The sequence below is a fragment of the Esox lucius genome, chromosome 16 (genome assembly GCF_011004845.1).
Source record: "Esox lucius isolate fEsoLuc1 chromosome 16, fEsoLuc1.pri, whole genome shotgun sequence".
Taxonomy (NCBI): domain Eukaryota; kingdom Metazoa; phylum Chordata; class Actinopteri; order Esociformes; family Esocidae; genus Esox; species Esox lucius.
Window position 1 is genome coordinate 12,593,117 of NC_047584.1, and position 25,374 is coordinate 12,618,490.

A 25,374-nucleotide genomic window follows, 5' to 3' on the forward strand; every position below is an offset into this window, starting at 1 on the left:
GCTGACATGCATTATTCCTTACAAAAGCTGCCTTTTGTTTGCTTTACGCTCAGATACCACAAATTGTAGGCTTTGTCCATCACCATTTCTTTTTTATCCTCTTCATTCCCCCTTTCAGAGACACATGTTCGTGCTGCAAGGGCAGGATGGGGGCGACATGCCCCCCTCCGATCAATGTAAAAAGCAAGTTAAATAGTCCCTCGTCTGTTGCTGCCACCTCCCACCCATTCTAACGTTCGGCTGTTAGTCTACTATTGAACTAAAAGGTTGATTCCTGTATGTGCGTGTTTCTGTGTTACGAACTTCACAAGTAAAGTTATCATTTCTTAATGATTGTAAGTAAGGTGAATAAACATTCAATGTTAGAATGAACTTGTTTAATAAAGAGTGTTCTCTTGGCTAGTATGGTAGCCAACTAGTTAGCTTTGCAGTTTGGCCATGTTTGGCTGTGAAGATTTATCAAACCACGTAGCTAGCTATTACTAGGTATTTACTTCTGCCTTTCTGAAAACCTGAGTTACCTAGTGAGTATTTTAAAAGCAAGAATACATGTTAGTTAGAGAATTATTTGTACTGTTGCATTATAATGACTGTATTGAACTTTAAGATTGGGTGAATAAGTGAGATGCGCTTTTTCCGGGCAAGTACAGGTACATTTAGGTCCTTAACACCCTCAGATTGAAATTGCATGCCAGAGTGCCCAAATTAGTTAATCTCATTCTATTACCCATAGTTCTTTGTGAATTTGTGCCAGCCACATAATTTTTGTATTAAAAAGCTAATTTTTTTGTATTAACTGAATGCAATCTTTTGAAGTCTTTTGCTAAGTTACAGTTCTCAACGGCGGTTTTCTTGTCTGCTACAAACTCACAACCGTGTTCGAATCAGGAGAGTCTCTAGAACTTGTTAGAGTATTATGTTTTGCAGTAGGATGCCCTCAAGCCGTTCTACCAACCAAGAGGCTTATGATTAAGGATTAGCTGTGAAAACGGAAATCACCAGCATTACATCACCTTCACTTACAAATGCAATTCTTTAAAATTAACATTTGCAGTTAATTAATGATTTAAAATATGTTTTAGATTATTTATTGAAAACATATTTTTATTAAAAACGTATTTTGTTCCAGAGACTAGTGGTCATGGAACAAGAAAGTTTATCTCAAAACAATTGTAGACATTAACATTGCACTAACTAGAATTTAATTATGAATTGGATATTTTGCCTATGAGAAGCATTATGTAGGCCTAGTGTGAATCCAAATAAGAAAAAAACATGTGTAACAACTATTGTGTTGAAACTTTATTATTGTTATATTATATTGTAAATAACATCAATATGTTTAGCTCAGTTAGAGCACCAGATATAGCTCAGTTAGAGCATCAGATATAACTCAGTTAGAGCATCAGATAGAGCTCAGATAGGGCATCAGATAGAGCTCAGATAGAGCATGGCACTTGCAACTAGGGTTAGTTTACCATAGACGGTGAAAATGTATATATATGCAACACCTATACTGTAAATTGCTCTGGATAAATTTTTTTTGTGTTTAAGGCCATGATTCTCCATGACTCAACAAACAGAGTCAGGACAATGGTGAGATATATGTTTTCCAAAACACATCATCCAATGTAATTCGGTTTCTTATCACGCTACTTAATCAACAAAGAAGTCTCTACCGGAATCCTTATGCGGTAGAAGGCACCGCACTCTCGGGTCTGCTACCTCGATTGAGCTCACAGGCACCCAAGCAACTATACAGAGTTGCTACAGTGTGAGGAGGCAAGGAAACCCTATTTTACTACAACCTAGTCTGCGCTGGCCAATTGCACTGCCCTACACAGGACACATGGGCCACGGGCGTAGGAGTGTGTTTGATACAGGGGGGACATATTTAATGTTTTTCTTAAGGTGTTTATATTATTGAGGAGGTGGGGCAATTAACCAGCTTCTAACATTGGGGCTATTTCCTGGGCTAATCCAAAAGTGGGATTTGAACCCTGACCTTGCAATGACGCTGCTAACTAAATTCAAGTTAGTGACTTTACAGAGGTGCCATTCAAGGGTCCCTGGATGCTTTTCTGTGTATGCAGAACGTCTAACTTCAATCATATTGGTTGTCCTTAGTTGCCTCGTTTATTTGACTAGAACATGAATGTTCGTCTGGAATATTATATGTATATAGGGACTGTGTCTTTAATTACTTTATTGTCCATATTTGTTGAAATGTACAACTTAGTCCACAACGTAAATGTGACACAACAGCTTCTACTACTACTGAACACCACACACCCATCCCCCAGCCCCAATTATTAGAGCACACTGCCAAGTCAGTGCAGGCCTTTGCTCTCCGCTTCCACTGCCTCTTCCCTGGCTTGTGGATTGTGCAATTAGACATCGCAGCATTTGCTCCTCTTAACCCCGGGGCTGCACTTACACAGTCATTACGTTCAGAGTCAAGTGTGATCCCTGCGCTTGGAGTACCTGCACCAACACTCCACTCAGCACTGGACCCCAAAGAACTGTGTACTGTGGTTCAACTGACTGAGGTCTCCCACGGGCTTGAGGGGAGGTGTGTTGGCCCATCACAGAGGCACCGCTGCCCTCTTTTGCCTGAGAGGGGAAGTTCACTTTTCCAAAATCATTGTTGGTCAATCTAGATTACCAAATGAAAGGTAATGATTGTTTCTATGAATGATGCTGAAAGTAGTGACCCAGGGTGCTCTACTGGTCTAAGCCCACTTTGTTACTGATCCCTTGTTCAAGGGTTTGAATCTAGACCAGTGCTCTTTCAGCAACAACTGTCTCCTATCTCTTTTTGTCTAATAAATCGAAACAGAAAATGTATGCCTTTGGAAAGTATTACGATCCCCTCACGGTCATGGCTTGGATTTTGCTCTGCCATGAAGTGTGAGGTGGGCAACCTTTTACAGACAGGTGTCTGCTCCAATCCAGTTCCAGGGTCATCTCAAGAAGGAATAAAGGATACATCTGAGCTCAGTTTGGAGTGTCATGGCAAATGGTCTGAATATTTATGTGCTAAAACATAAAAAAATATGTATTACCAATAAATTGACACAAATGTCTAAAAATCTGTTTTTGATTTGTTACTATGGGGTATTGTGTGCAGATTTATGGCCAAAATAATCAATTATAAATTAGGTCTATAAATACAACAACATGTGGAGATAGTGAAGGGGCCTGAATACTTCCAGAAGGCCCTGTGAACAACAGAACACATTCAACGTTATAGTATTCCTCATCAACGTGCCACACTGCTTTAATTTTTTTACATGATTTTATTGGGAGTGAATTATCACTTTACCACCAGAAGCTACCCAGTGAAGAGGCGCGGAATTGCTCGGTAATCTCTGAATGCACTGTAGCCATGTAGAACGCCGGGCTGTTGAGAGGAGAAACGTGGGGCCTTTGGAAACCCTAAACACCAAGCACCCCTGCTTGTTGGGTCCCATCCAGACTGATAATGACTTAGGGCTGTGTGGTGGGCTGTGGAGGAAACTCCCAACACCGCAGGCCTACTATCTCCGTGGGAGTTCATTACACACACACACACAGACTGCACACACAGTTACACACCGTTTGTGCCGTTTGGCAGCCGGGCCGTCATTGGAAGATGGGAGGAAATAAATAAACCCTGTATCTGCATAATAAACCTGATTTACTGCCTCGTATTAGGGATGTACTGTACGCTGGTAATCAGTTCGGGGGAAGCTGTGGGGAACGCACACAGTGGGGACCTCCCATGTATTCTCACACTAATAGACAACTCACACACACACACACACGGACACACACACGCATGCATGCTGGGCAGATGTGATTGTCACCACACTATAAAATCAGCCCACTAAACGGATTAATATGGACATCCACTGCCACACCCGAGTGGAAAGACTCAGTGACAACCTCGCGCCCTCTGCGCCTCCCTTCTTCATCCACACAGGCAGGGGATAGGAGGGCAGGTCTGGTCTGGCCACAGAGTTACGTGGTTGAGGGGGCCGCCCAAATAGCACTCTGCTCCCTGTGTAGGGCTATGTCAGCAGTAATGCACCACGAAGTGAACGGCCGGGTCCGACAGAGTGACAGGCGTTAGCAGTGACCAGTGGATTGCATGTGCACGCTGCACGATCCTGTTACTGGCACACAAATATGATGGGACACACATCACTCCACACACACAAACACAGTCCTATAATCTTATCGATTAAAGTCAGACAATCACTGCTGTAACACAATTAAACCACAAAAATAAAGGGTCTGTGAGGTCTTGAGGCCAGAATATACTGTGTAGAGTTTGCTGCCCTCCTCAAGGTTTTACATTGGCTGTACACATGCTGCCCTCTACTGGTTATTTGTTGGGACTTTAGAAACTCAGATTGACTGAGGTACAACACGCAATGGCGAAGTCAGTTTGACAAAGATGAAGTGAAGAGGATGAGGTAGGTAGGCTTGGTAAAGATGTGCACACACACAATATACAGAGTTGGAAGTAAAGCTAATAAAAGGCACTTGGGTACTCATAGGGTAAGTACAGGTAATATGTTACATGCATAAAGACCAAATACAAATTTCACCAAAAAATGCAACCTGACTTTCATGCTAACATTGTTTTAATGTGTCACCACAACTCAAACACTCCCAACTGTTGTTCTTTTCCACAGAGGTTCCTCATATCTCCAGTTGTTTTACATTTGTTAATTATTGCCCTAATATTGGAAACAGTGGTCTTTCCAGGTGTGGAACTTTCTTTTTATTGCCATTGTCTGATTTATAAAAGTTAACAACATTTGTCTCATTTATTAGTGTATTCTTTGGTCTGCATCATGTTAATGGATGACTAAGCCTGAATGTAACATCACATGTATACCCTGTTTAACAACATTTAATGGATGACCACTAAAGAGTTCAAAAATACTTTTAAAAGTGAAATCTTAATCAGAATATATATTAATCGTTCACATGATTTTCCAGGGGTGCCAATGATTGTGGCACACATATCTTTGGATATTACAACAATACATTAGATATAATGCATTATTAAAACAATACATCAGATTAGATCCTTTACTGCAACTATACAGCAGATCTGATCCTTTACTGCAACTATACAGCAGATCTGATCCTTTATTGCAACAATCCATCATATATAATCCTTTATTACAATAATGCAGCAGATTAATCCTTTAGCGCAAGAATACAGCAGATTCCTTCTTTAGAGCAAGAATACAGCAGATTAATCCTTTATTGCAAGAATAGATTAGATATTATCCATTATTGCACCAATACAGCAGACATAATCCTTTATAACACCAATACAGCAGATATAAACCTTTATTACACCAATACAAATAAAGCTCAATCATCCACTTTCACAACAGTACGTGCTTGATATCAAAGCAAAAAAATAATAAAAAGCCTACTATGTTCTATGTATCTTTTGACTGTTTACATTTCTAAATGAAACAAAAGGTCTCAAGTCTGGGTTGGTTTCTAAGTGTATTCATCTATGTAGTGGATATATTTGGTAGATATTAGGTATTATTAGGCACGTAGCAAAATGTTTGTAGAGCCATAGTCTAATTTATGAAGGTCAGCAACTTCTACTGACATTGCCCATGTTGATAGACGATTAAGGGAGTTTGTCTCACATCTCACATTTCTATAACAGTGAATCATGAAGTTATATATAACCACTAAAGAGTACCCATTGACTCAGATATACTTTATTGATATCAGTGGGAAGATACTTCTATTACATTTGGTTCACAAAAATACCTAAGGGTGCCAATATTAATGACTCACAGATATTAATGATGCACAGAGGTTTGAAATATATATTTCTTGATTAAAATTGTGTTTTTTCTCTGAACAAGTTTGCCTCAATAATACCTTGGATGTCAACTAAGTAAATGTATTTACTTTGAAGTGCATTTGAGGGAATATGACGGTTAATGTGCAATACAATGCTATGCTTATACAATTAAATCTACCACTCCACCAGTAAAGCTGGACCACCTATCCACATTTGATTTCATTGTCTGGTAACAAGTTATATCAGTATGACCATCGGCCTTTAAATAACACCCTATTCTAATATAGCGTGCCACTGACAGTATCAGTAGTGCGCTCTGTAGGGAATAGCCTGGCATTTGGAACACCACTGGAGCCTAGGAGGCAATATCATTCATACAGTTTGATTGACATTGTAGATAAACTAGACTGGATACAAATGAACGCAATTTATTTTTTCAGTTTTCTTGTTTTTTATGTTGTATTTACATTTTCTGCATATATTACAGGCTACTTTTATGTTACTTAGCATTTGCCATGAAGTGGGAAGGTCACATGATGAATGCCATTAACAATATACATTACAAACACCAAATATGTTATGTTGCTGTTTGCTTTATTTAATAGTAAAAGGTCATGTTAGGGCACATGTCTCTGTCTGTTCTGCTGGTCTCTTTCTGCTGGAGGGTTTCTGTCTGTCTCTGTCAGGGTAGGGATGGGATGGGATGGGGTGGGATGGGATGGGGTGGGATGGGGTAGGGATGGGGTGGGATGGGATGGGATGGGGTGGGATGGGGTGGGATGGGGTGGGATGGGGTGGGATGGGGTAGGGATGGGGTGGGATGGGGTGGGATGGGATGGGATGGGTTGGGATGGGGTGGGATGGGGTAGGGATGGGGTGGGATGGGATGGGGTGGGATGGGGTAGGGATGGGATGGGGTAGGGATGGGATGGGGTAGGGATGGGATGGGATGGGGTAGGGATGGGGTAGGGATGGGATGGGGTAGGGATGGGATGGGGTAGGGATGGGATGGGGTAGGATGGGGTGGGATGGGACGGGGTAGGGATGGGGGGCTGAGTTAATGGTCTTTTGGCAGCATGATCCTGCGCCGGCCCTTGAAATTACACATGATAGTAAGACTCCGTGGAGGGAAAGGCCGTCTTCACCCTGGGTTGTGTCATCATGTCCACCTCCTGGTCCAGAGGAACACGCCTCTGAGCCAGGCTAGACCTCGGCAGGTATCTGCTTCCCCCGGCTCCTTCAGATGACATCAGAGGAGGAGGACACATTAGTTATGCATTTCCTAATATGTACAAATCCTACTCCTGGTCATAGCCTAGATAAGTAAACACACACACCGCATAGACTGTTGACAATGCGTATAATGCAAAGAAAAACATTTCGCCCGTCGGAGAACTGACCTTTCTTGTGCTTGTTTTTGGAGCTCTTGGCTTTTACCAAGAACATGTTGTTCTGGGCTATGGTGGGGAACATTCTGGGCGGGGGGGCCACTGGTGGTTTGTGTGACAAGGGTTCCATGAGGGCATTCATCTGAGGTCTTCTGGGCAGCAGGCGTCCGGTCTTGATGGGGGCCGTAGACCTGGTGACGTCCCTGTGGTGGCTTCTGGTCCCTGTGGCGGCCTCCACTGGCCCAACAGCCTCTGGCATGGACATGACAAACACGTTGTGGCTGAGACCTCCTGGCTCCTCCAGTACCAGTTGAGAGGTGGGAGGAGCCCCGTTGACATCACTCATAGACTGGGACTCATGCATGGCAGGACACATAGCTTTGCTGGCCTTTACCTTTCTCCCTTTGGGTTTGGAGGGCTCAATATTGTCCGGCATCAGCCCAGTGGTGCATTGAGGTCTGCTTACCTTTGCCACATCTGACCTGGAAGGCTGTACTTCGTCCTGTATCTGAAGAGGGCTAAGATGTCGCCTAATGGTGCGCTGAGGTTTGCTAACCTTTTTCACCTCTGGTTTGGAAGTCTGGACCTTGTCAGGTATCTGGCCAAGAGGGCTAAGATGTCGCCTAATGGTGCGCTGAGGTTTGCTTTGCTTGTGCACCTCTGGTCTGGATGTCTGGACCTTGTCTTGGGTCCAACCTACAGTACTAACAGACTGTCTGGTGGTGCTCAGAGGGTTGCTAGGCCTGACCTTCGCTTCACCCACTCCAGACTGGGAATCGGGTAAGAGCTTATGCTTCCTTAAAACATCAGTAAAGGAGAGTTCCTTCGTACGTCGGTCTGCAGGGGCGGCCTGAGAGGGTTTGAACAGGGAAGGTAGGGCCGAGGTCCTGGAGGAGGAGGCCCCCCTCGAGGCCTGATCCAACGGCACTCGCTTTAAAGGACGGAGCCAATGATCGTCGTCTGGCTTCAGCTTCATGCTTTTCTGTCAACTGTATTTGTATCAGAATTTCTGAACAGGGTGAATATCTGTTAAAAAAAAATATATTAACACACACAAAAAATATTTTTTATACTTTTGAGAACATTTTTGTTGTTTGAGCTGTTGTTAAAGGTAATTGTTACATTTAAATAAATATTTGAGATAAGATTAATTGAAATGTAACTAAGGTATTAAATTACAAATACCTAATAGCCAATTAACTACAGATAGCACACATTAAAACCCAAACATCCCCATCACTTCCCATTAACCCCTATCAATTAGGACAGTTGTAGCCTGCTTACCTGTGAAGTTAAATACGCTAATTAAGTTTAATTCGAGTCAGTGACTGAACATATAATCGATCCTTACATGCGTAATAATCACAGGCGTAGTTAAATGGGCGCAGCCAATCAGAGGGCTCGTTTGTGTCATAATTGAAAAATATCGCAAGCTGAATAAAAATGAATGATGAACTTTTGTTGATTTGCGATATAGCCTACTGTTTAGTTAAGAAAATACTTACGTTGACATTGAAGTAATGATCTGAATTTATTTTGTGATTCCGCATAATGCATTTTTAAGACCCACCAATCTGTGACCGTCCGTATACTATAGTAATCTGGTATTTTGCCAAATTGTTCAATAAAGAACGTCCTGACCTGTGGAAGAAAAAATGTGTATGTATGTATGCAGAACGGCTCTGCGGATGGAAATTAGCCCTTGGCTATAATCCGGCATTTTTACATGCATGTACTCCATGTCTTTTTCATTAGCATGCACTGTCCCAATCAAATAAAACAAAAAAACAAAAATACACGTTTTTCTTTCACAGCTACCCCAGGTACCCCATACTTTTGTATCAGCTGTAAATATATAGTTATGTAGTGAAGCTAATTTTGGAAGTTTTGCTTTTTGGCTTAATGAATACTTGCTTAGTCTTCAAGGTATGAGTCAACCTAAATTTAACCTAGGTGAGTTTGTTACCAAAGTTAACCAAAGTGTTCTTTACTATGCAAACCTGATTTTGTTGTGACGCTTAAATGAGAGCTGAGCTGACTTTTTTTGTTTTAAACGAATATACACGTGATTGAATTTGAGAACGCTGACAAATTGTTAAGTTTGTAAATCAATGACAATAAATGCGATTTTTTTTATTAATGTTGGTAATTCATGGACGGGTATACTACATCACCTACTGTATCTGCTTTTCCCTTTCAGTTTGTTCAGATAGAATCGCAGATTAGCTAGAAAATAATTTTGATCGACATATGGTACACCTGCAGGTACACTAATTGTTTTGTTATTGTACATAACTCATTTGTTTATTGTTTTTAATTCTGTTCTTAACTCCTGTGTGTTGTAGCAATTGGAATAGTAAATTAGCCTTAGCTCACCCTAGTGCTATTATGAAGGGAAAATGTATTGTGTATGGGCTCACTCCCCATTGTTCCATACTGGGATTACCTCTGATGTCCATCCCAATATCTACATGTGATACTGACTGCTAAATGTTTTTCCAGTTGGCCCCTAACAAGATCATCAGAGACCCTTCACACCCAAACCACAATCTGTTTGCCCTCCTACAATCAGGCAGGCGGTACAGGTCTCTTTGTTTGGTTCTCCCCAAGAGCAGTTTCTTTCTGTCTACTGTAACCCTGCTGAACTTTGTGACCAATCACTAACCATACCCACACTGCCTTATTTAGTACTGCCTCTCAGAGACCTTTTTGCACTACTCCCTTGTACTACTGGACTCTGACACTGCCTTGCAAAGTATGATAAGTTCTCAGTTGCTACATGTACGTGTCTACTTTGGGTTGCTACATGTATGTGCCTACTTTGGGTTGTTACATGTACGTGTCTACTTTGGGTTGTTACATGTACGGGTCTACCTCGGGTTGTTACATGTACGTGTCTACCTCGGGTTGTTACATGTACGTGTCTACCTCGGGTTGTTACATGTACGAGTCTACCTCGGGTTGTTACATGTACGAGTCTACCTCGGGTTGTTACATGTACGAGTCTACCTCGGGTTGTTACGTGTACGGGTCTACCTCGGGTTGTTACGTGTACGGGTCTACCTCGGGTTGTTACGTGTACGGGTCTACCTCGGGTTGTTACGTGTACGGGTCTACCTCGGGTTGTTACGTGTACGTGTCTACCTCGGGTTGTTACATGTACGGGTCTACCTCGGGTTGTTACATGTACGGGTCTACCTCGGGTTGTTACGTGTACGTGTCTACCTCGGGTTGTTACATGTACGAGTCTACCTCGGGTTGTTACATGTACGAGTCTACCTCGGGTTGTTACATGTACGGGTCTACCTCGGGTTGTTACGTGTACGTGTCTACCTCGGGTTGTTACATGTACGTGTCTACCTCGGGTTGTTATATGTACGTCTACCTCGAGAACCTCATTGCTGCAATTCCTGTATTTCAGTTGCACGTCACCTTGCACCTTCAGTTTGCCTGCTTAGCACATTTCGAATTGCCATTGTACTTGCATCAGCCTCATTGCACAACTATTAATTTCCCACTTGTACAGCATCTCACAAAAGTGAGTACACCCTTCAAATTTATGTAAATATTTGATTATATCTTTTCATGTGACACTGAAGAAATGACACTTTGCTACAATGTAAAGTAGTGAGTGTACAGCTTGTATAACAGTGTAAATTTGCTGTCCCCTCAAAATAACTCAACACACAGCCATTAATGTCTAAACCGCTGGCAAGAATAGTGAGTACACCCCTAAGTGAAGTTGTCCAAATTGGGCCCAAAGTGTCAATATTTTGTGTGGCCAGCATTATTTTCCAGCATTGCCTTAACCCTCTTGGGCACGGAGTTCACCAGAGCTTCAGAGGTTGCCACTGGAGTCCACTTCCACTCCTCCATGACGACATCATGGAGCTGGTGGATGTTAGAGACCTTGTTCTCCTCAACCTTCCGTTTGAGGATGCCCCACAGATGCTCAATAGGGTTTGAAGACATGCTTGGACAGTCCATCATCTTTACCCTCAACGTCTTTAGCAAGGAAGTGGTTGTCTTGGAGGTGTGTTTGGGGTCGTAATCATGTTAGAAAACTGCCCTGCGGCCCAGTCTCCGAAGGGAGGGAATCATGCTCGGCTTCAGTATGTCACAGTACATGTTGGCATTCATGGTTCCCTCAATGAACTGCTGCTCCCCAGTGCCGGCAGCACTCATGCACCCCCAGACCATGAAACTCCCACCACCATGCTTGACTGTAGGCAAGACACTTGTCTTTGTACTTCTCACCTGGTTGCCGCCGCACGCTTGATACCATCTGAACCAAATCAGTTTATCTTGGTTTCATCAGACCACAGGACATGGTTCCAGTAATTAGTAACTTAGTCTGCTTGTCTTCACCAAACTGTTTGTGGGCTTTCTTGTGCATCATCTTTAGAAGAGGCTTCCTTCTGGGACGACAGCCATGCAGACCAATTTGATGCAGTGTGCGGTGTATGGTCTGAGCCCTGATAGGATATGACACTGAGCGTGTGCACTCAACTTCTTTGGTCGACCATGGCGAGGCCTGTTCTGAGTGGAACCTGTCTTGTTGAACTGCTGTATGGTCTTGGCCACCGTGCTGCAGCTCAGTTTCAGGGTCTTGGCCATCTTTATGTGGCGCAACAAGTTTTTTTTCAGATCCTCAGAGAGTTCTTTGCCATGAGGTGCCATGTTGAACCCCCAGTGACCAGTATGAGGGAGAGTGAGAGCGATAACACCAAATTTAACACACCTGCTCCCCATTCACACCTGAAACCTTGTAACACTAACGAGTCACATGACACCGGGGAGGGAAAATGGCTAATTGGGCCCAATCACTTTTGTTGCCAGCGGTTTAGACATTAATGGCTGTGTGTTGAGTTATTTTGAGGGGACAGCAAATGTACACTGTTATACACTCACTACTTTACATTGTAGCAAAGTGTCATTTCTTCAGTGTTGTCACATGAAAAGATATAATCAAATATATGCAAAATTGTGAGGGGTGTACTCACTTTTGAGAGATACTGTACATACATATACTTAATACTTGCACATTTTCTGCCCTCCCCTATTTGCCTTCAATGCAAATTTAGAACTTCCATTTGTAGTGTATTTGCCCTCATTGCACATCTATACATTCCACTTGTAACATACACTATTCTTCAGGGGTGTCAAAACATTTCCATGGAGGGCAGAGTGTCTGCAGGTTTTTGGTTTTTCCTATAAATTGGTTCCCAGTTCAGACCTAAACAACCAGGTGAGGGTAGAAACTAACCCATTAGTGACCTAGTTAATCAATTAAGTACAAGGTGAGAGTGAAAACCTGCAGACACTCGGCCCACTACTGAACCTGTTTGACACCTCAGGATTCGGAGACAAGTGAAGTAACCAACTTGGTGTATGAATGGAAAATGACCAGAACAGAATAAGGAGGGTTAACAGGCTAGGTCTGCACATTATAATTGAACAGGATGGTGACAATAGAGAATTGTTGGAGTCAGATAGGTTTCACTGTTGGCGGTCTCTCAGAAACCGAGGCACAGCTGCGTTGGAGCGATGACACCCAAGGACATGGGGTTATGTCTTGGCCGAGTAGAAACTTACAGAATAAGTTGGATGAATGGAGAGAAGGAATAGGAGAGTTGAGCTTTTTGTGTCACTGTACATGATGCATGCTTTTTTTTTTTACTGTTCTTTGCTATCCTTCTGTATTTGCAAACACTGTTTGCTGGTGTGAACTATTGCCTGCAAGCTTATATGAAAATAAAACTCTGCAGTTAAGGGAAAAATAATACTTGTTTCTGTGCAGTTATTGTGTGTTCCAGTGAAACCTAGGGCATGAAGTGGGGCAGTAACCAACTTCATCACCATAAAGATTCATTAATTGTTGGGGCACTGCCCATATTTGCCAACTAAACCTGCATTTGTTTTGAGGAGTATGAAATTAAGTTATTGCTTAATGATTCTGAGTAAAGGGGGGGGGGGGGGGAGAGTATATTGCATATTTTCAGTATGGAACAAACCTGTCAATGTTTAGAGGGCTAGATGCCAACACATTTTAAATGTTACTGGTAATTGGCTGTAACTGGTAAGTAAGCTACAGCCTAAGAGTAAAATAGACAGGACACCCTTAAAACAAATCATACATTCGGGTTGGAACATAAATCTACTTTCACTTAATCAGACCATTTTTGGGATAAATTTGGTAAGTAATATAGGCGGCATTATAAGCTAGATCCAGTTTGATAGGCATTTATTTCTGTAGGCCTAACAGGTGGTGGGCACAGTGTAGAGAGGGAGGTAGAAACTTAATTGAGCGAGTGAAACACTCGGGGACAACCAAATTATTAGTTTTTTGTTGCACAAATAAGATACTAAAATCCACGTCAGCTAACGTTGTCTACAAGGCAATTTAAGAATGCAGAGGACAAAACGGCTGCAACAAAGCACATACAGCTGCCATACTGTTCAGTTCAGTTCACTGGGCAACCACTGAAAAACCCCACCAGGGGGTTATCATGCCTGTAGCCTGACTTGTTTTAGCATACTTGACACATTCAATCAAGTGATTCATATACATTTAACTCCCAATTAAAAGTAATAGTTGTAATAGTAGTAGAACATAAAACCGACTCTTTTCTTTTTTTTTTACTGCAGCCCCTTTCAGTAAAAAGAGCAGCCCAGAGAACAGAAGGTATTCATTCTCCTTAGGTAATCTACACGCTTCAAAAAAAAGGGGAGCGGCGCAAGAGGTGTGGATGGTATTCAGGGCAGATTGGAGCAAAGGAGGGTTTTCTAGCCAGCACCAGATCTCAACATACAATCTAAATCAACAAAAAAAGCAATGAAATAATGTTTGTTCTTTCTATTTACAAAAGTGTTTTGAGACATCACTGAACAGGGGTAGGACAAATAAAACCAGGTTATTTACAGAATTCTTGAACGTGTCAGCGTGGTCCAAATCACTGGAGATTAAATGAAATACCCTAGTTCTACATTCATAAAACAGTTATCAAAACAACTGGACAACAGTGTTCCAGTCCTGAAGTTTAACGTTGTTGATTTTTGTCCTTCGATTGAAAAGGAACTTGCCTCAGTCCAGCCCCCCCTTTAGATCCCAGGCATAATAGATTTAATATTGGAAAGGTGAGTCGGGACTATCCAAAATGTCTGTGATAGTGGCTGACCTTGGATGACCAAGGTTGACATGGAAGGTGGGTCGATCTGAAGATCCAAACTGTCCAAATTGAAGCTCACGGATTTGCAAAGAATTTCGGTAGTTGTAGAAAGACAAGGGCAAGCAAATTAAAATAATAAATATGATGTTGTTTGACTCAATGTTAAAAAAAGAATAACAATGACATCATTAAAATAAAGCCACCTTTAGATTTTTGAATATAAAAAAAAGAAATTTAACAAATCAAAATCAACCCATCCTGAGACCCCTCTGAAAATAAATACACCTAAATGCTTGCTCCTGTGTTTATAGCACAGAACTCAGTCCATCCTGTCTGTGTGTCAGTATCCCTGTAGTCCATTGTAAACCTTCTGTACTGACGATTGCTTCAGAATTCCCCTCAATCCTGAAAAAACAAAACCAAAGTTTAAAATAATAAAATCTTGTAAGCCGTTAACTCCGAATGTATACGAAGAACACCTGAAGTGGAACCGTTCTTACCCTCTCTTTGATTCTCATCCAGTTGTGTCTGCGGGAACTCGACGTCAAAAGAGACAATAAGAGATCCACGTATGTTGTTGTTATCAAAGTTAGGCAGGCCTTCTCCCTTCTTCCATAGACGAGCACCGGGCTTGGTGATCTTGTCCCTCACAATGTGTACCTGTCACGAAGGAGTTCACAAGGCACTGGTGTCGTTATTGATTTAAGAAAGGTTGACATCATTCAAAACCCAAAACCATATCCAATGGAGTATGTCCATTTAACACTTCTTTTTGGATTCAGGAAATTTCCACATACCATTACATCACAAAATTGCTAGGAAAAAATAAATGTACTGTATTCATTTCTTAACCTTCCCTGGGGAGCGTATTTTTGGTAGCAACACTTTTAAAGAGGTTTTATTCATATATTAAATACCTCTCCCAATTTCATGGTATACAATGTTTTCAAGGCACTGGTTCATAGAGCAGCAGAATCACCAAACAAATTCTTGAAATCCCATATAAAGAGATGACATTTTCTGCAAACCATCAATCTAAAAACAAATATTCTAAAATATTGTGCCAATTCATTGAAGATAAGAAGCTAATCCCTTAAAAATCACAGTTTAGAGCTTTTTTGGGTATGCCTCTGCTAGATTTTAGTAATCTCTCCAATTCTTCCTTAAGCTGTCACATTGGAACGGGAGCATCAACTGTGATTTTTAAGTCTGAATACATGACCCCCCCCCCCCCCCCCCCCCCATTTTATGTAAATTGTTGTAAAATAATTGTGAGCCAATATCACTGATCAAAGCATGGTTGGGGCAGTGTTGTTCAGATGATGTTTTGATGCATCTCGACCTGGACATCATTGAAGAAACCATGAACTGAACGTGACAGAAGGGAGAATGACAGTTCTTCAGTCTGTAATAAAGCTGAAGCAAACCTGGTTCATACAGCAAGGCAATGCGAAAGACTGAACAACTAACGGAAGCATCTGTTTGCGGTTATTGCAGCTCAAGGTGACAATCCCTTTTTCACAGAAGGATCATTATGCAGGAGGAACTGTTATTCACTCAGGTACCCTTCATTGATTGAATATGAGTCAATATTTAGCGTCAAAATATATTTTCTTGGCATTATAGCTAGATGGATGAGTGAGAGCCTTTACGAACCTTATGTCCATCCAGATGCACAATGTCCATCTCAAAGCCAACTAAAGCCTCTACCAGGGAGATGGTGACGTTGGTGTACAGGTCATCTCCTCTACGCTCAAACACCGGATGTCTGGAAACAAACAAATTCACCTGACAGTTTGTTCCATCCTGAAAGGATACTTCTCTCAAGAGCATACATCAGCCTCCTTGAAATATAATATCTGAAATAACGAAATGTCGCACTTACTTTAGAACTTTAATACGGAAGCGTAGATCCCCTGGCTCTCCATCTATGTGAGGTTCACCTGTCAAAACACAACATTGTTACATACACAACACGTTTTTACTATTGTCTGCTAATGTCAATCAGGTCGTCACGGAAGTAGTTCACCTTCTCCAATGAAAGGGTACTCCATCTCATCTCTCACTCCCTGTTCGATCTCTACCTCAAGAGTTCTTTCCTCATTCACCAGTCTGGAATCGTTAAAGTAAAACCATAAGCATTACCATCAAACCACCACCACCTACATTGCTGAGCATATAAAGAAAGTGGCCACTGAACAATCCATAGGACAGTGACATACTTTATGTTGGGGCACTCGTCACAGACTACTTCCTGGGTCATCTGGAAGCGTCCAGGTCCAAGCTGAGTTGTCCGCATTTCCTGTCTGCAGTTGCATTTTCTTTTCCCAGGAGCCTCTTTGGCAACAGGTTTGTTGCGCACAACCTGGGAGTTACAGACATGTTATGATGAGGGAGTTACTCCACGTTTTGGAATAAGATAGGGCTGGTGGAGCATACACACTTCAATAAAGTATATGGCAGACAGTGGTCTGCGATTCACAGTACCTCCACAAAGTTTCCAGAGTAGACTTCTTCGAGCGTGACCTCCAGGTCCAGCACAATATCATTTCCTCTGGGAATGTTCCTGTCCTGTTGTCCTTGACGGTTTCCTCCGAACATGAAGCCAAAGTCTCCAAAGAAACTGTAAGAGGTGTGGGGGTCTCATTGTGTGATTCTTTAATCTTGCATGCTTAGGCCTACGATCACATATATAGTACATGGATTGTACCTTGAAATGATCAACACACATAGTATTAATGAATGTTCACTAGGTATTGCTAAACACAGGTACATATGACATTCATCAAACAGTACATTCAAGTAGGTAATCCTGTCTGGAGTTAAACCTGTTATGTAAATATACCTGGAGAAGATATCATTGTGTGAGCCTTGGTGACCCTCTTTCAGACCATCCTCTCCATATGCATCATACTGCTTCCTCTTCTCGTCATCTGAGAGCACCTACAAACAGCACATCAGATACTAATTGAAGTCAAAATAAAATCAACATTTAATTGGGGAATTTATAACATGGCAACAATGAACAATAACTGCAAAGTCATAATATATTTAGACGCCTCAAATCTTCATTTTATAAAACTGGTCAAATACGAGCTTTCAAAACTGCTGTGATCATTGGTAAGTAATGACTTTGGGGCACATCTTGGTCGGTACTGTCACCCAGGCCAATAGTAATCCACGTCGGGTTTTCATGACACCACGAGGGTTACTAGATGAGCCAATCAGATGCAGCCACAAGGTCTTCCTGTCAAATCAAAATGTGTATATTGTTTTCAACAACAACCCAACACAGTTTCCTACGAAGTACTTTTGTAGCAGTGCTTCGAGGGATTTCACAGAATGTAAAACCAATATTTTCATTGGTCCTGTTATGATTAGAAAAGGTTGTTAGCACACGAAGTAATGAAGCACTAGCTGTAGCGATCTCTTAGCACTCAAATGAGCATGGTTTCTGAAGTTTCAAAATTCTGAAGTTTTCAAAATATTGTTAAAATCAAGAGGGACATATATTGCTATATGAGATTATCCAAGTAAATACTTCGGAATTATTTACTTGTTTACTTTATTTCCTACCTCATAGGCTGCCCCTAGGTCTGCGAATTTGTCAGCTGCAGTAGGGTCGTCTGGGTTTCTGTCGGGGTGAAGCTGGAGAGCCAGCTTTCTGTAAGCTTTCTTGATGTCCCTTACCGATGCAGACTTACTCACCCCCAAAATCTTGTAGAAATCTCGCCTATAAAGAGAGGGGGAGGGGGGTCTTGTAGATTTATACAGGGGATATTGGTAGATTTTGTTCATGAAAGACAGGTGTGAAGAACAGTTCACAAATGTGATTTAAGGACCGGTCTATTTATAAATTAAATCATTCTAAAGGTGCATCAGCTACAAAGACTCATGGCGAAACTGATTTGATTTTTGAGTGGAAAGCCACTTAAACTAGCCCGGTGTTCCTTGACTGAGACGACATTCCCTGGTCTTGGGAAAGTAATACCTTAGTATGATTCTGGCAGAAAAAAAGAATCCAGCCAAGGTGGTGTAGCCCATGAACAATTATTAATTTAATATTGTATAGTTCCGCTGCGAAATGGCTTATTTTTCTCCAACCAGCTAGTAGCTAACTAGCCCTTCTAGAGAAATGTAGGTTCAGAAGCGTAGACCAATCACATTGAAACATGTGTACTGTACCAGCTAGCAATATAACGTTACCTCGTTTGGACGATGAAGAGGCGGTGTATTCGGGTTATATAGAAACAAATACTTACCCTGCAAGTACTGCCGCAACAAAATACAGGACAAGACAGCAAACACTGTACAGATTCATCCCTTTAACGGCCATCGATCCTAGTTTCTCCAAGAAACCAAGAAAACAACCCGGCTTTTTGAGATGTACGCTTCCTTTCTTTCACTGGTGCTCTTCCTTCTGTCAAATCAGAACCGCCCACATGTTGCCCGGAAGTCCCGCCTCTTCTAAAAAAAAACCCCTGATAAATCCCGCCTATAAAAAACACTTAAAGCGACAGCGACAAATAGCCGGTGTAAACTTTTGAAATATTTTCAATACATTTTCCATTGGTTGTGTGTCGGCTTCATACAGTATCCATCGTGTCATTCAGCAGTATAACCAAAAATAATCGCTAAAAAGTTTTACTTCAAGCCTCTCAGTAACAGCACTGTGCGCGCGACCACTGCCCGACAGCGCGCAAAAGACGAGACCGTGCAAGGGCGCCAAATAGGAAGAACGTCGTGTAGCTGCTAGTTAGCTGATGACAAAATGTACAATATAGTAAACAAACCATACCAAAAGCCAGGTAAATACACTACTCAACTGTAATTTCACTTTTGAGGAAACCTGTTAACCAGATACTTTTACTGGAACTTCGAGGTAGGATCAGAAGCCACTAACTAGAAACTTGCTTAAGCTAAGGTAAGTCAAGTGTTTTGTCTCCAATAGTCTTCGAGTCTAACTAGTTTCCTGTATTCTGCAAAACCACGTTTCTATAGTAACTAGGTAACCTCTGTTCCTATGCTAAGCAAATGAATTAACGGATTACAGATCGTAGTAGCGAGTTGTCATGGGAACATTAAGCGTCCTCCCACTGACGGAACTAACCATGAAGGAACAGCAGAACCAGACAGCAACACAGACATTTTCATTGGAGCAAGCAGTGACCGAAATAAAACTCAATATCTTAGACCAGGGTAACGTTGTTAGTGCACAAATATAAGGGATACGGTGCCATTTGGGAAACACGACTGTTGATCATGTCAGCTTGTAGCTCCGATTAAGTATTTTCGAGAAAGAGCCGCCAGTGAATATATAAGTGAACTATAAGGAACTCTAATTTACCATCCTTTCAACAGTCAATGCGCTACTATAGTACACACACGCCCACCTCTATGCCTCTCGATATCTTTCACCCCTCGCTACAGCCATGGATCAGGGTGGGGAAGTGGCCGTTTGGCCTCGCATGGAGCCCTTCCTTTTGGGTGCTCTGCAGGTAGCACCCCCTACCAAACTCAGCCTCCACTACCTGCGCAAGATGGCTGCCTATGTGCGCTCCCGAGAGGGCTGCTTCCCCTTGCTGGGCTGGTTAATGTGGAGGCACATAGCCTGTGGCAAGCTGCAGCTCCCTGAGGAACTTGCCTGGCTGTACTTCGAGACCTTTGACCTGCTGATTGGCCACCCAGCAGAGGAGAGGCTGGAGTGGGCAGAGAACCTATCTCAGTGCTTATCCCCCAGAGAGCTTGAACGCCAGAGGAGCAAGGTGAGCATTGAGGATACTAGATGGTATGATTAATTTGGCCTAGGTATGTGTATAATATCCCACTGTATTTGTGCGCTTCTGTTGTACAGCAAAGGAGTCTTTATCATTATCCTAGAGCAGTGGTTCCCAACCAGGGGTACTAGAATCCCTGGGGGTACTTGGGCTATTAACAGGGGCTACTTGAGAATACTCAGGACAACATAGGCTTTCTAGTAAAGTTAACACAAGGGGGTACTTCAGGGTTTTCAGGGCAAAGCAAAAGTATTTTGGTGGTACAGTAACTGAAAAAGGTTGGGAAACACTGTAAGACCTAGTTCATTCTCTTGGTATTGTTTGTGAATCTGTACTATGTTAAGTATTGGTCTGCGCTCAGAAACAGATAATGACATTTCTCTCTGTTCTCTGACAGTTGAGTGTGGACACACTGCAGTTCCTCCTCTTCCTCTACATACAGCAGCTGAACCGGGTGTCTCTGCGTACCTCTCTGATTGGAGAAGAGTGGCCCAGCCCTCATTCTCGCTCTACCTCAGACCGTGAAGCAAAGACCAGCTCTCAAAACAAGGTCCTGTCGCTTTACGTTGTTTATACGTTTACAGGCCGGGTTAACATGCATTCCAGTTTTCTGTTACACTAATCTCCTTTATCTTTCTCTACAGATGGACAATGTTTTGTTTTTAACTCTGTGATAGTCTGTGTAGATGCCCTATGGACAGTTCGAATGCTACTGAGCATCTGTCTTACCTTAACCATTTCCAAAATCTCACTCAAACTGTTATTCTAAACCTAATGCCCGCTATAACCTTAGCAAGCAGTTGCTTATCAACAGATTCATATTATGATCACTTTATTTCCTTGAAACGCAAAGCCAGCATATCACGAGGCTCTCATTGCTCACAGTCTTTTCACCCTGTTCTTTAAAAAGAACTGGGACGACCAGGCCCACCTGTCCTTCCTCCAGGCTCACCTGTGTGAGATGCTGGAGCTGCTGGTTGAACCAGGTCAGCTGTCAGGGTCCGGTCAGGCAGTGAGGGACAGCCAGGTCTCCCTGGAAGCTGTACAGGTAAATGTCTGCATCCCAAAAAGCACCCTCTTTCCTATATAGTCAACTGCTGTGAATCCTCGTTGTCCCCCTATCCACTATATTGGTGTAATAGGCAATTTGGGAAGCACTTATCCTCCAACTATATCTTCATGCATGAATGACTGAAAGGCTCTGTGATGTGGTATGAACTAGCACCCTCTGCCCCATCTCTAAAAGGGTATTTGGGGGGGGGTTTAATTAAACGACAAGGGAAGTGGGACATGTACAATTGGGCGATAAAGTCTGAGAAATCTTCTCTCCAGGGCCTTGGTCTGTTGCTGGAAGGTTCCATGTCTTGCGGTCGAACCATCCACCCCATCCACAAGCTGCTCTCCAGAGCGCCTCACCAGGCCCAGGCGGGGTACTCCAAACTCACCCGCTCCTTCTCCCTGCACCCCCTGCTGGCTTGGCTCCGACAGGCCCTGGTGGTCAACCCCTTCGGGATAACTGCCTGCCTGAGGTCCGGGAAGAAGCTAGCCTGGGCTCAGCAAGGTGAGTTCCCTGGGCTTTGACGATCCGTATTACCGTCTCATTTCCTCCCGGTAGAGGACTGTTGCAGCATCAGCAATGAAGCTCAGTTTTGTGTCTGACTGTATTGCACTTCTTCTGTCCTCCAGTGGAGGGCGCTATAAAGAGGGCCAAGATCGCCCGGAACACCCACATGGCGCCCCCAGGCAGTAAGATAGTGCTGATGTCCCAGGTGTTTAGACAGACCCTGGCCAAGGACTCAGACAAGCTAGCGGGAGCAAACGTCAAAATCCACCGCTGTAGCGATGCCTTCATCTACCTACTCTCCCCGCTCAGGTGAGGCTTAACATATCTTTCTACGGAAACCCAGCGGCTTGATCCACCTCACGACCTTGAGACGTTTAAAATGATTATTTTGACTCATTGATTCTCTGCTGTAACGCCAACGTAAGTGAGCTCAGGTGAGGACCGGTATGTGCGTTTCAGGTCGGTGAGTGTGGAGAAATGTCGTAACAGCACGGTAGTCCTGGGTCCCGTCCAGACCAGCATCCACATCCAGAGCTGTGAGAAGGTCAGGGTGGTCTGTGTGGCTGGCCGGCTGACCGTAGGCTCCTCCTCTCATTGTACCGTCCACGTCCTCACCCCCACCCGGCCCCTGATCCTGCCCGGGAACACTGCTCTGACCCTGGGTCCCTTCCACACGCACTACCCCACCCTGGAGGATCACATGGCCAGTGTGGGTCTAGCCGTGGTACCCAACGCCTGGGACCAGCCCTTACTGCTGGGCGTGGAGGGCACCGTCCCGGATCCCGGCTCGTACCGCCTGCTACCGCCCGCTGAGCTCTGCCCCCTGGTGGTGCCCTTCAGAATGGACGGAGACACGTGTGAGGTGCCAGGCGGGCTGCCCTCGGTCTACCAGGATGCCCTTGACCAGAGGGAGAAGAGTGTCCAGGACTGGCAGAAGACGGTGAAGGATGCCCACCTGAACAAGTGAGTCACTGACCATGTAGGGACATTTGACAACCACTCAAAATGTCTGAATATGTATCAGTATGTCGTTGTCTACATAATAATTGAGTCAGATTTAATGATTTCCTAATAAATACAGTGACGCACCTTCAAGGGTGGATGAAGGGGGGCTAGTGTATGCCCTTAATGAACCTCAGATGTATCATCTTTGAAGGAGGGGGTAGTGTATGCCCTTAATGAACCTCAGATGTATCATCTTTGAAGGGGGGGTAGTGTATGCCCTTAATGAACCTCAGATGTATTCATCTTTGAAGGGGGGGGGGTAGTGTATGCCCTTAGTGAACCTCAGATGTATCATCTTTGAAGGGGGGGGTAGTGTATGCCCTTAATGAACCTCAGATGTATTCATCTTTGAAGGGGGGGTAGTGTATGCCCTTAATGAACCTCAGATGTATCATCTTTGAAGGGGGGGTAGTGTATGCCCTTAATGAACCTCAGATGTATCATCTTTGAAGGGGGGGTAGTGTATGCCCTTAATGAACCTCAGATGTATCATCTTTGAAGGGGGGGTAGTGTATGCCCTTAATGAACCTCAGACGTATTCATCTTTGAAGGGGGGGTAGTGTATGCCCTTAATGAACCTCTGACGTATTCATCTTTGAAGGGGGGGGGTAGTGTATGCCCTTAATGAACCTCAGATGTATCATCTTTGAAGGGGGGGGGTAGTGTATGCCCTTAATGAACCTCAGATGTATCATCTTTGAAGGGGGGGTAGTGTATGCCCTTAATGAACCTCAGATGTATTCATCTTTGAAGGGGGGGTAGTGTATGCCCTTAATGAACCTCAGATGTATTCATCTTTGAAGGGGGGGTAGTGTATGCCCTTAATGAACCTCAGATGTATTCATCTTTGAAGGGGGGGTAGTGTATGCCCTTAATGAACCTCAGATGTATTCATCTTTGAAGGGGGGGTAGTGTATGCCCTTAATGAACCTCAGACGTATTCATCTCTGAGGTTTGTCCCTGCAGTAAGTTGACTTGGTTTCCGTTTTCAGGGAGCAGCGGCGTCAGTTCCAGGCCGTAGTGGAGCAGAAGTTCCATGAGTGGCTGTTGGAGTCGGGACACAGACAGGAGCTGGACAGCCTCATCCCGCCCAGCATTACCTCGGCGGACCACTCGGACAACGACGGCCTGGAGGCCAGGCCCCTTGACACCAGACCGGAAGAGACTTGTAGCCGGCCCGAGGGGCACACGCCGATGCCTTGTTGAGTCTTGTAGCCTGGGTTCCTGTTGCTGGAGACCCCCATATAAAGAAGCACTCGCCTCACAGCCTCTAGCAGCTCTAAGCCCAGTTTGCATGCCGTCCGCTGTTCCAGGCAGGCCAGGAAGGATGGAATGAGTATCACCAGACTGTAGGAGGAGGGGGCCTGGTACGGATGACTGGATTCGCCTCTTTTCTTGTCTACTTTGTGCCGTGCAGACATCCTATTGCTGCTTCCCTTCAACCAGCTGAAACTGTGACCTGTCCCGAGTGTATACCCTTCATCTGAAGTGTGCACTTGCACACTCCTTGTCATGGATTTTAAAGTGGTGGTATTATACAGGGTTGAGAATCGGGACAAAGCCAGTGGTCCCAGAGCACTTGGGCAACAATAACAGGGTTCCTGTTAGCCACTCAGGTCTATGTAGTCTGGGTCCTCTTGTAGTGAATTCCGGACAAATTAAATAACAGGGAATCAAGTTGTAATGTCAATGCAGATATTAACTTCATTCAGTGAAGGGAGAAAATAATGTATATGTGTGATTATACGACAAAAAAGTCTGCATGTATTTTCTGGTAGCAGGAGACAGAGGGTGATGAATTTAGGTCTGCGTCTCCTCAGCAGATTCCGGTGAATTTAACAGCATCCCAGCCTGAGCGTCAACCTGTTTGTGCTGCCGCTCAATGTCACGCGGAACGTTTTCAAAATGTTTGGCTTGGCAGTGCGTGACACTGTTGGCTAGAGCACAACGGAGTTGGGCCGGGCTTGAAGCCCGCTGGTTCGGGTTCTTGAAACATGGTCGTTAATGTAGACAGTAGAAGCCGCCTCTAAGAGGATGGCAGGAACACTGGACTGATATGAAGAGACAGTATGTTCTGTTTCATGGGTCAAGGGACAATAGATCCAAAGCAGACATGTGAATTAATACTCCTAGCTTGTGACAGAGAATGCTGATGTTGCTAGGATTCCCTCATTGCTTGTCCTTTCTCCTTTCTTGTTAGGTCATAGTGGAGATCGATGAGATTGTACTGTTTTTGAAATGCCTTACTGCTGTAGCTTAGTCCCCTGATTGACTTGCCTTTCTAAAACATTGCACTGTGCCACACTACCTACACACCTACAATGGAAACAAGTTGCATTGTTTTCTATGTGCACAATTGTTACGTTTCTCAGTTTTCTTTAGACTTGAATAAACTTTTTTTTGCCTTGACTTGCCATTTGTTTTATTTGTATACTTTCCCTGTATATCAACCTCAGTGTTGCATTAGAATTACCTATTACAGCAATTTAGTTGATTATGTAAGTGCTTTTCACTTATCAACTGCACACTTTACAACCAACCTGACTTAGCTGGACATTATCTAACAATTCAAGGCAAAGTGCTTCATAACTAGGTACATCAAGAATGGCTAAGGCTAGAGGGGAGCAGATGTTGACAA

The 25,374-nt window shown here is 43.4% G+C and overlaps 3 protein-coding genes across 4 annotated transcripts; 1 reads left to right on the top strand and 2 right to left on the bottom strand.

Annotated features, from left to right (window-relative positions):
• Positions 1–6,883: 6,883 nt before the first annotated feature.
• Positions 6,884–8,602, bottom strand: LOC105016303. The gene is made up of 3 exons (XM_010880028.4): positions 8,506–8,602; positions 7,234–8,247; positions 6,884–7,070 (listed from the first exon to the last, which is right to left on the bottom strand). Exons 2-3 carry the CDS (start codon positions 8,195–8,197, stop codon positions 6,934–6,936), a joined length of 1,101 nt encoding a protein of 366 aa, XP_010878330.2. The 5' UTR covers positions 8,198–8,247; positions 8,506–8,602; the 3' UTR covers positions 6,884–6,933.
• A 4,834-nt stretch (positions 8,603–13,436) lies between these two features.
• dnajb11 (DnaJ heat shock protein family (Hsp40) member B11) lies at positions 13,437–18,822 on the bottom strand. Its single transcript, XM_010879980.5, has 10 exons — positions 18,653–18,822; positions 17,967–18,123; positions 17,236–17,333; positions 16,878–17,013; positions 16,613–16,755; positions 16,420–16,502; positions 16,276–16,333; positions 16,047–16,158; positions 14,891–15,050; positions 13,437–14,795 (listed from the first exon to the last, which is right to left on the bottom strand). The coding sequence occupies exons 1-10, from the start codon at positions 18,724–18,726 to the stop codon at positions 14,731–14,733; spliced, it is 1,086 nt and encodes a 361-aa protein (XP_010878282.1). The 5' UTR covers positions 18,727–18,822; the 3' UTR covers positions 13,437–14,730.
• Positions 18,823–18,892: 70 nt separating this feature from the next.
• On the top strand, positions 18,893–25,145 carry tbccd1 (TBCC domain containing 1). Of its 2 annotated transcripts, none has more exons than XM_010879979.4 (8): positions 18,893–19,314; positions 19,821–20,155; positions 20,565–20,717; positions 21,078–21,215; positions 21,500–21,728; positions 21,854–22,040; positions 22,191–22,694; positions 23,729–25,145. In XM_010879979.4, exons 2-8 carry the CDS (start codon positions 19,823–19,825, stop codon positions 23,940–23,942), a joined length of 1,758 nt encoding a protein of 585 aa, XP_010878281.2. In that variant the 5' UTR covers positions 18,893–19,314; positions 19,821–19,822; the 3' UTR covers positions 23,943–25,145. The 2 variants fall into 2 exon arrangements, with proteins under 2 accessions (XP_010878281.2, XP_010878279.2); XM_010879977.5 differs by having other exon boundaries at positions 18,893–19,198.
• The last annotated feature ends 229 nt before the right edge of the window (positions 25,146–25,374 follow it).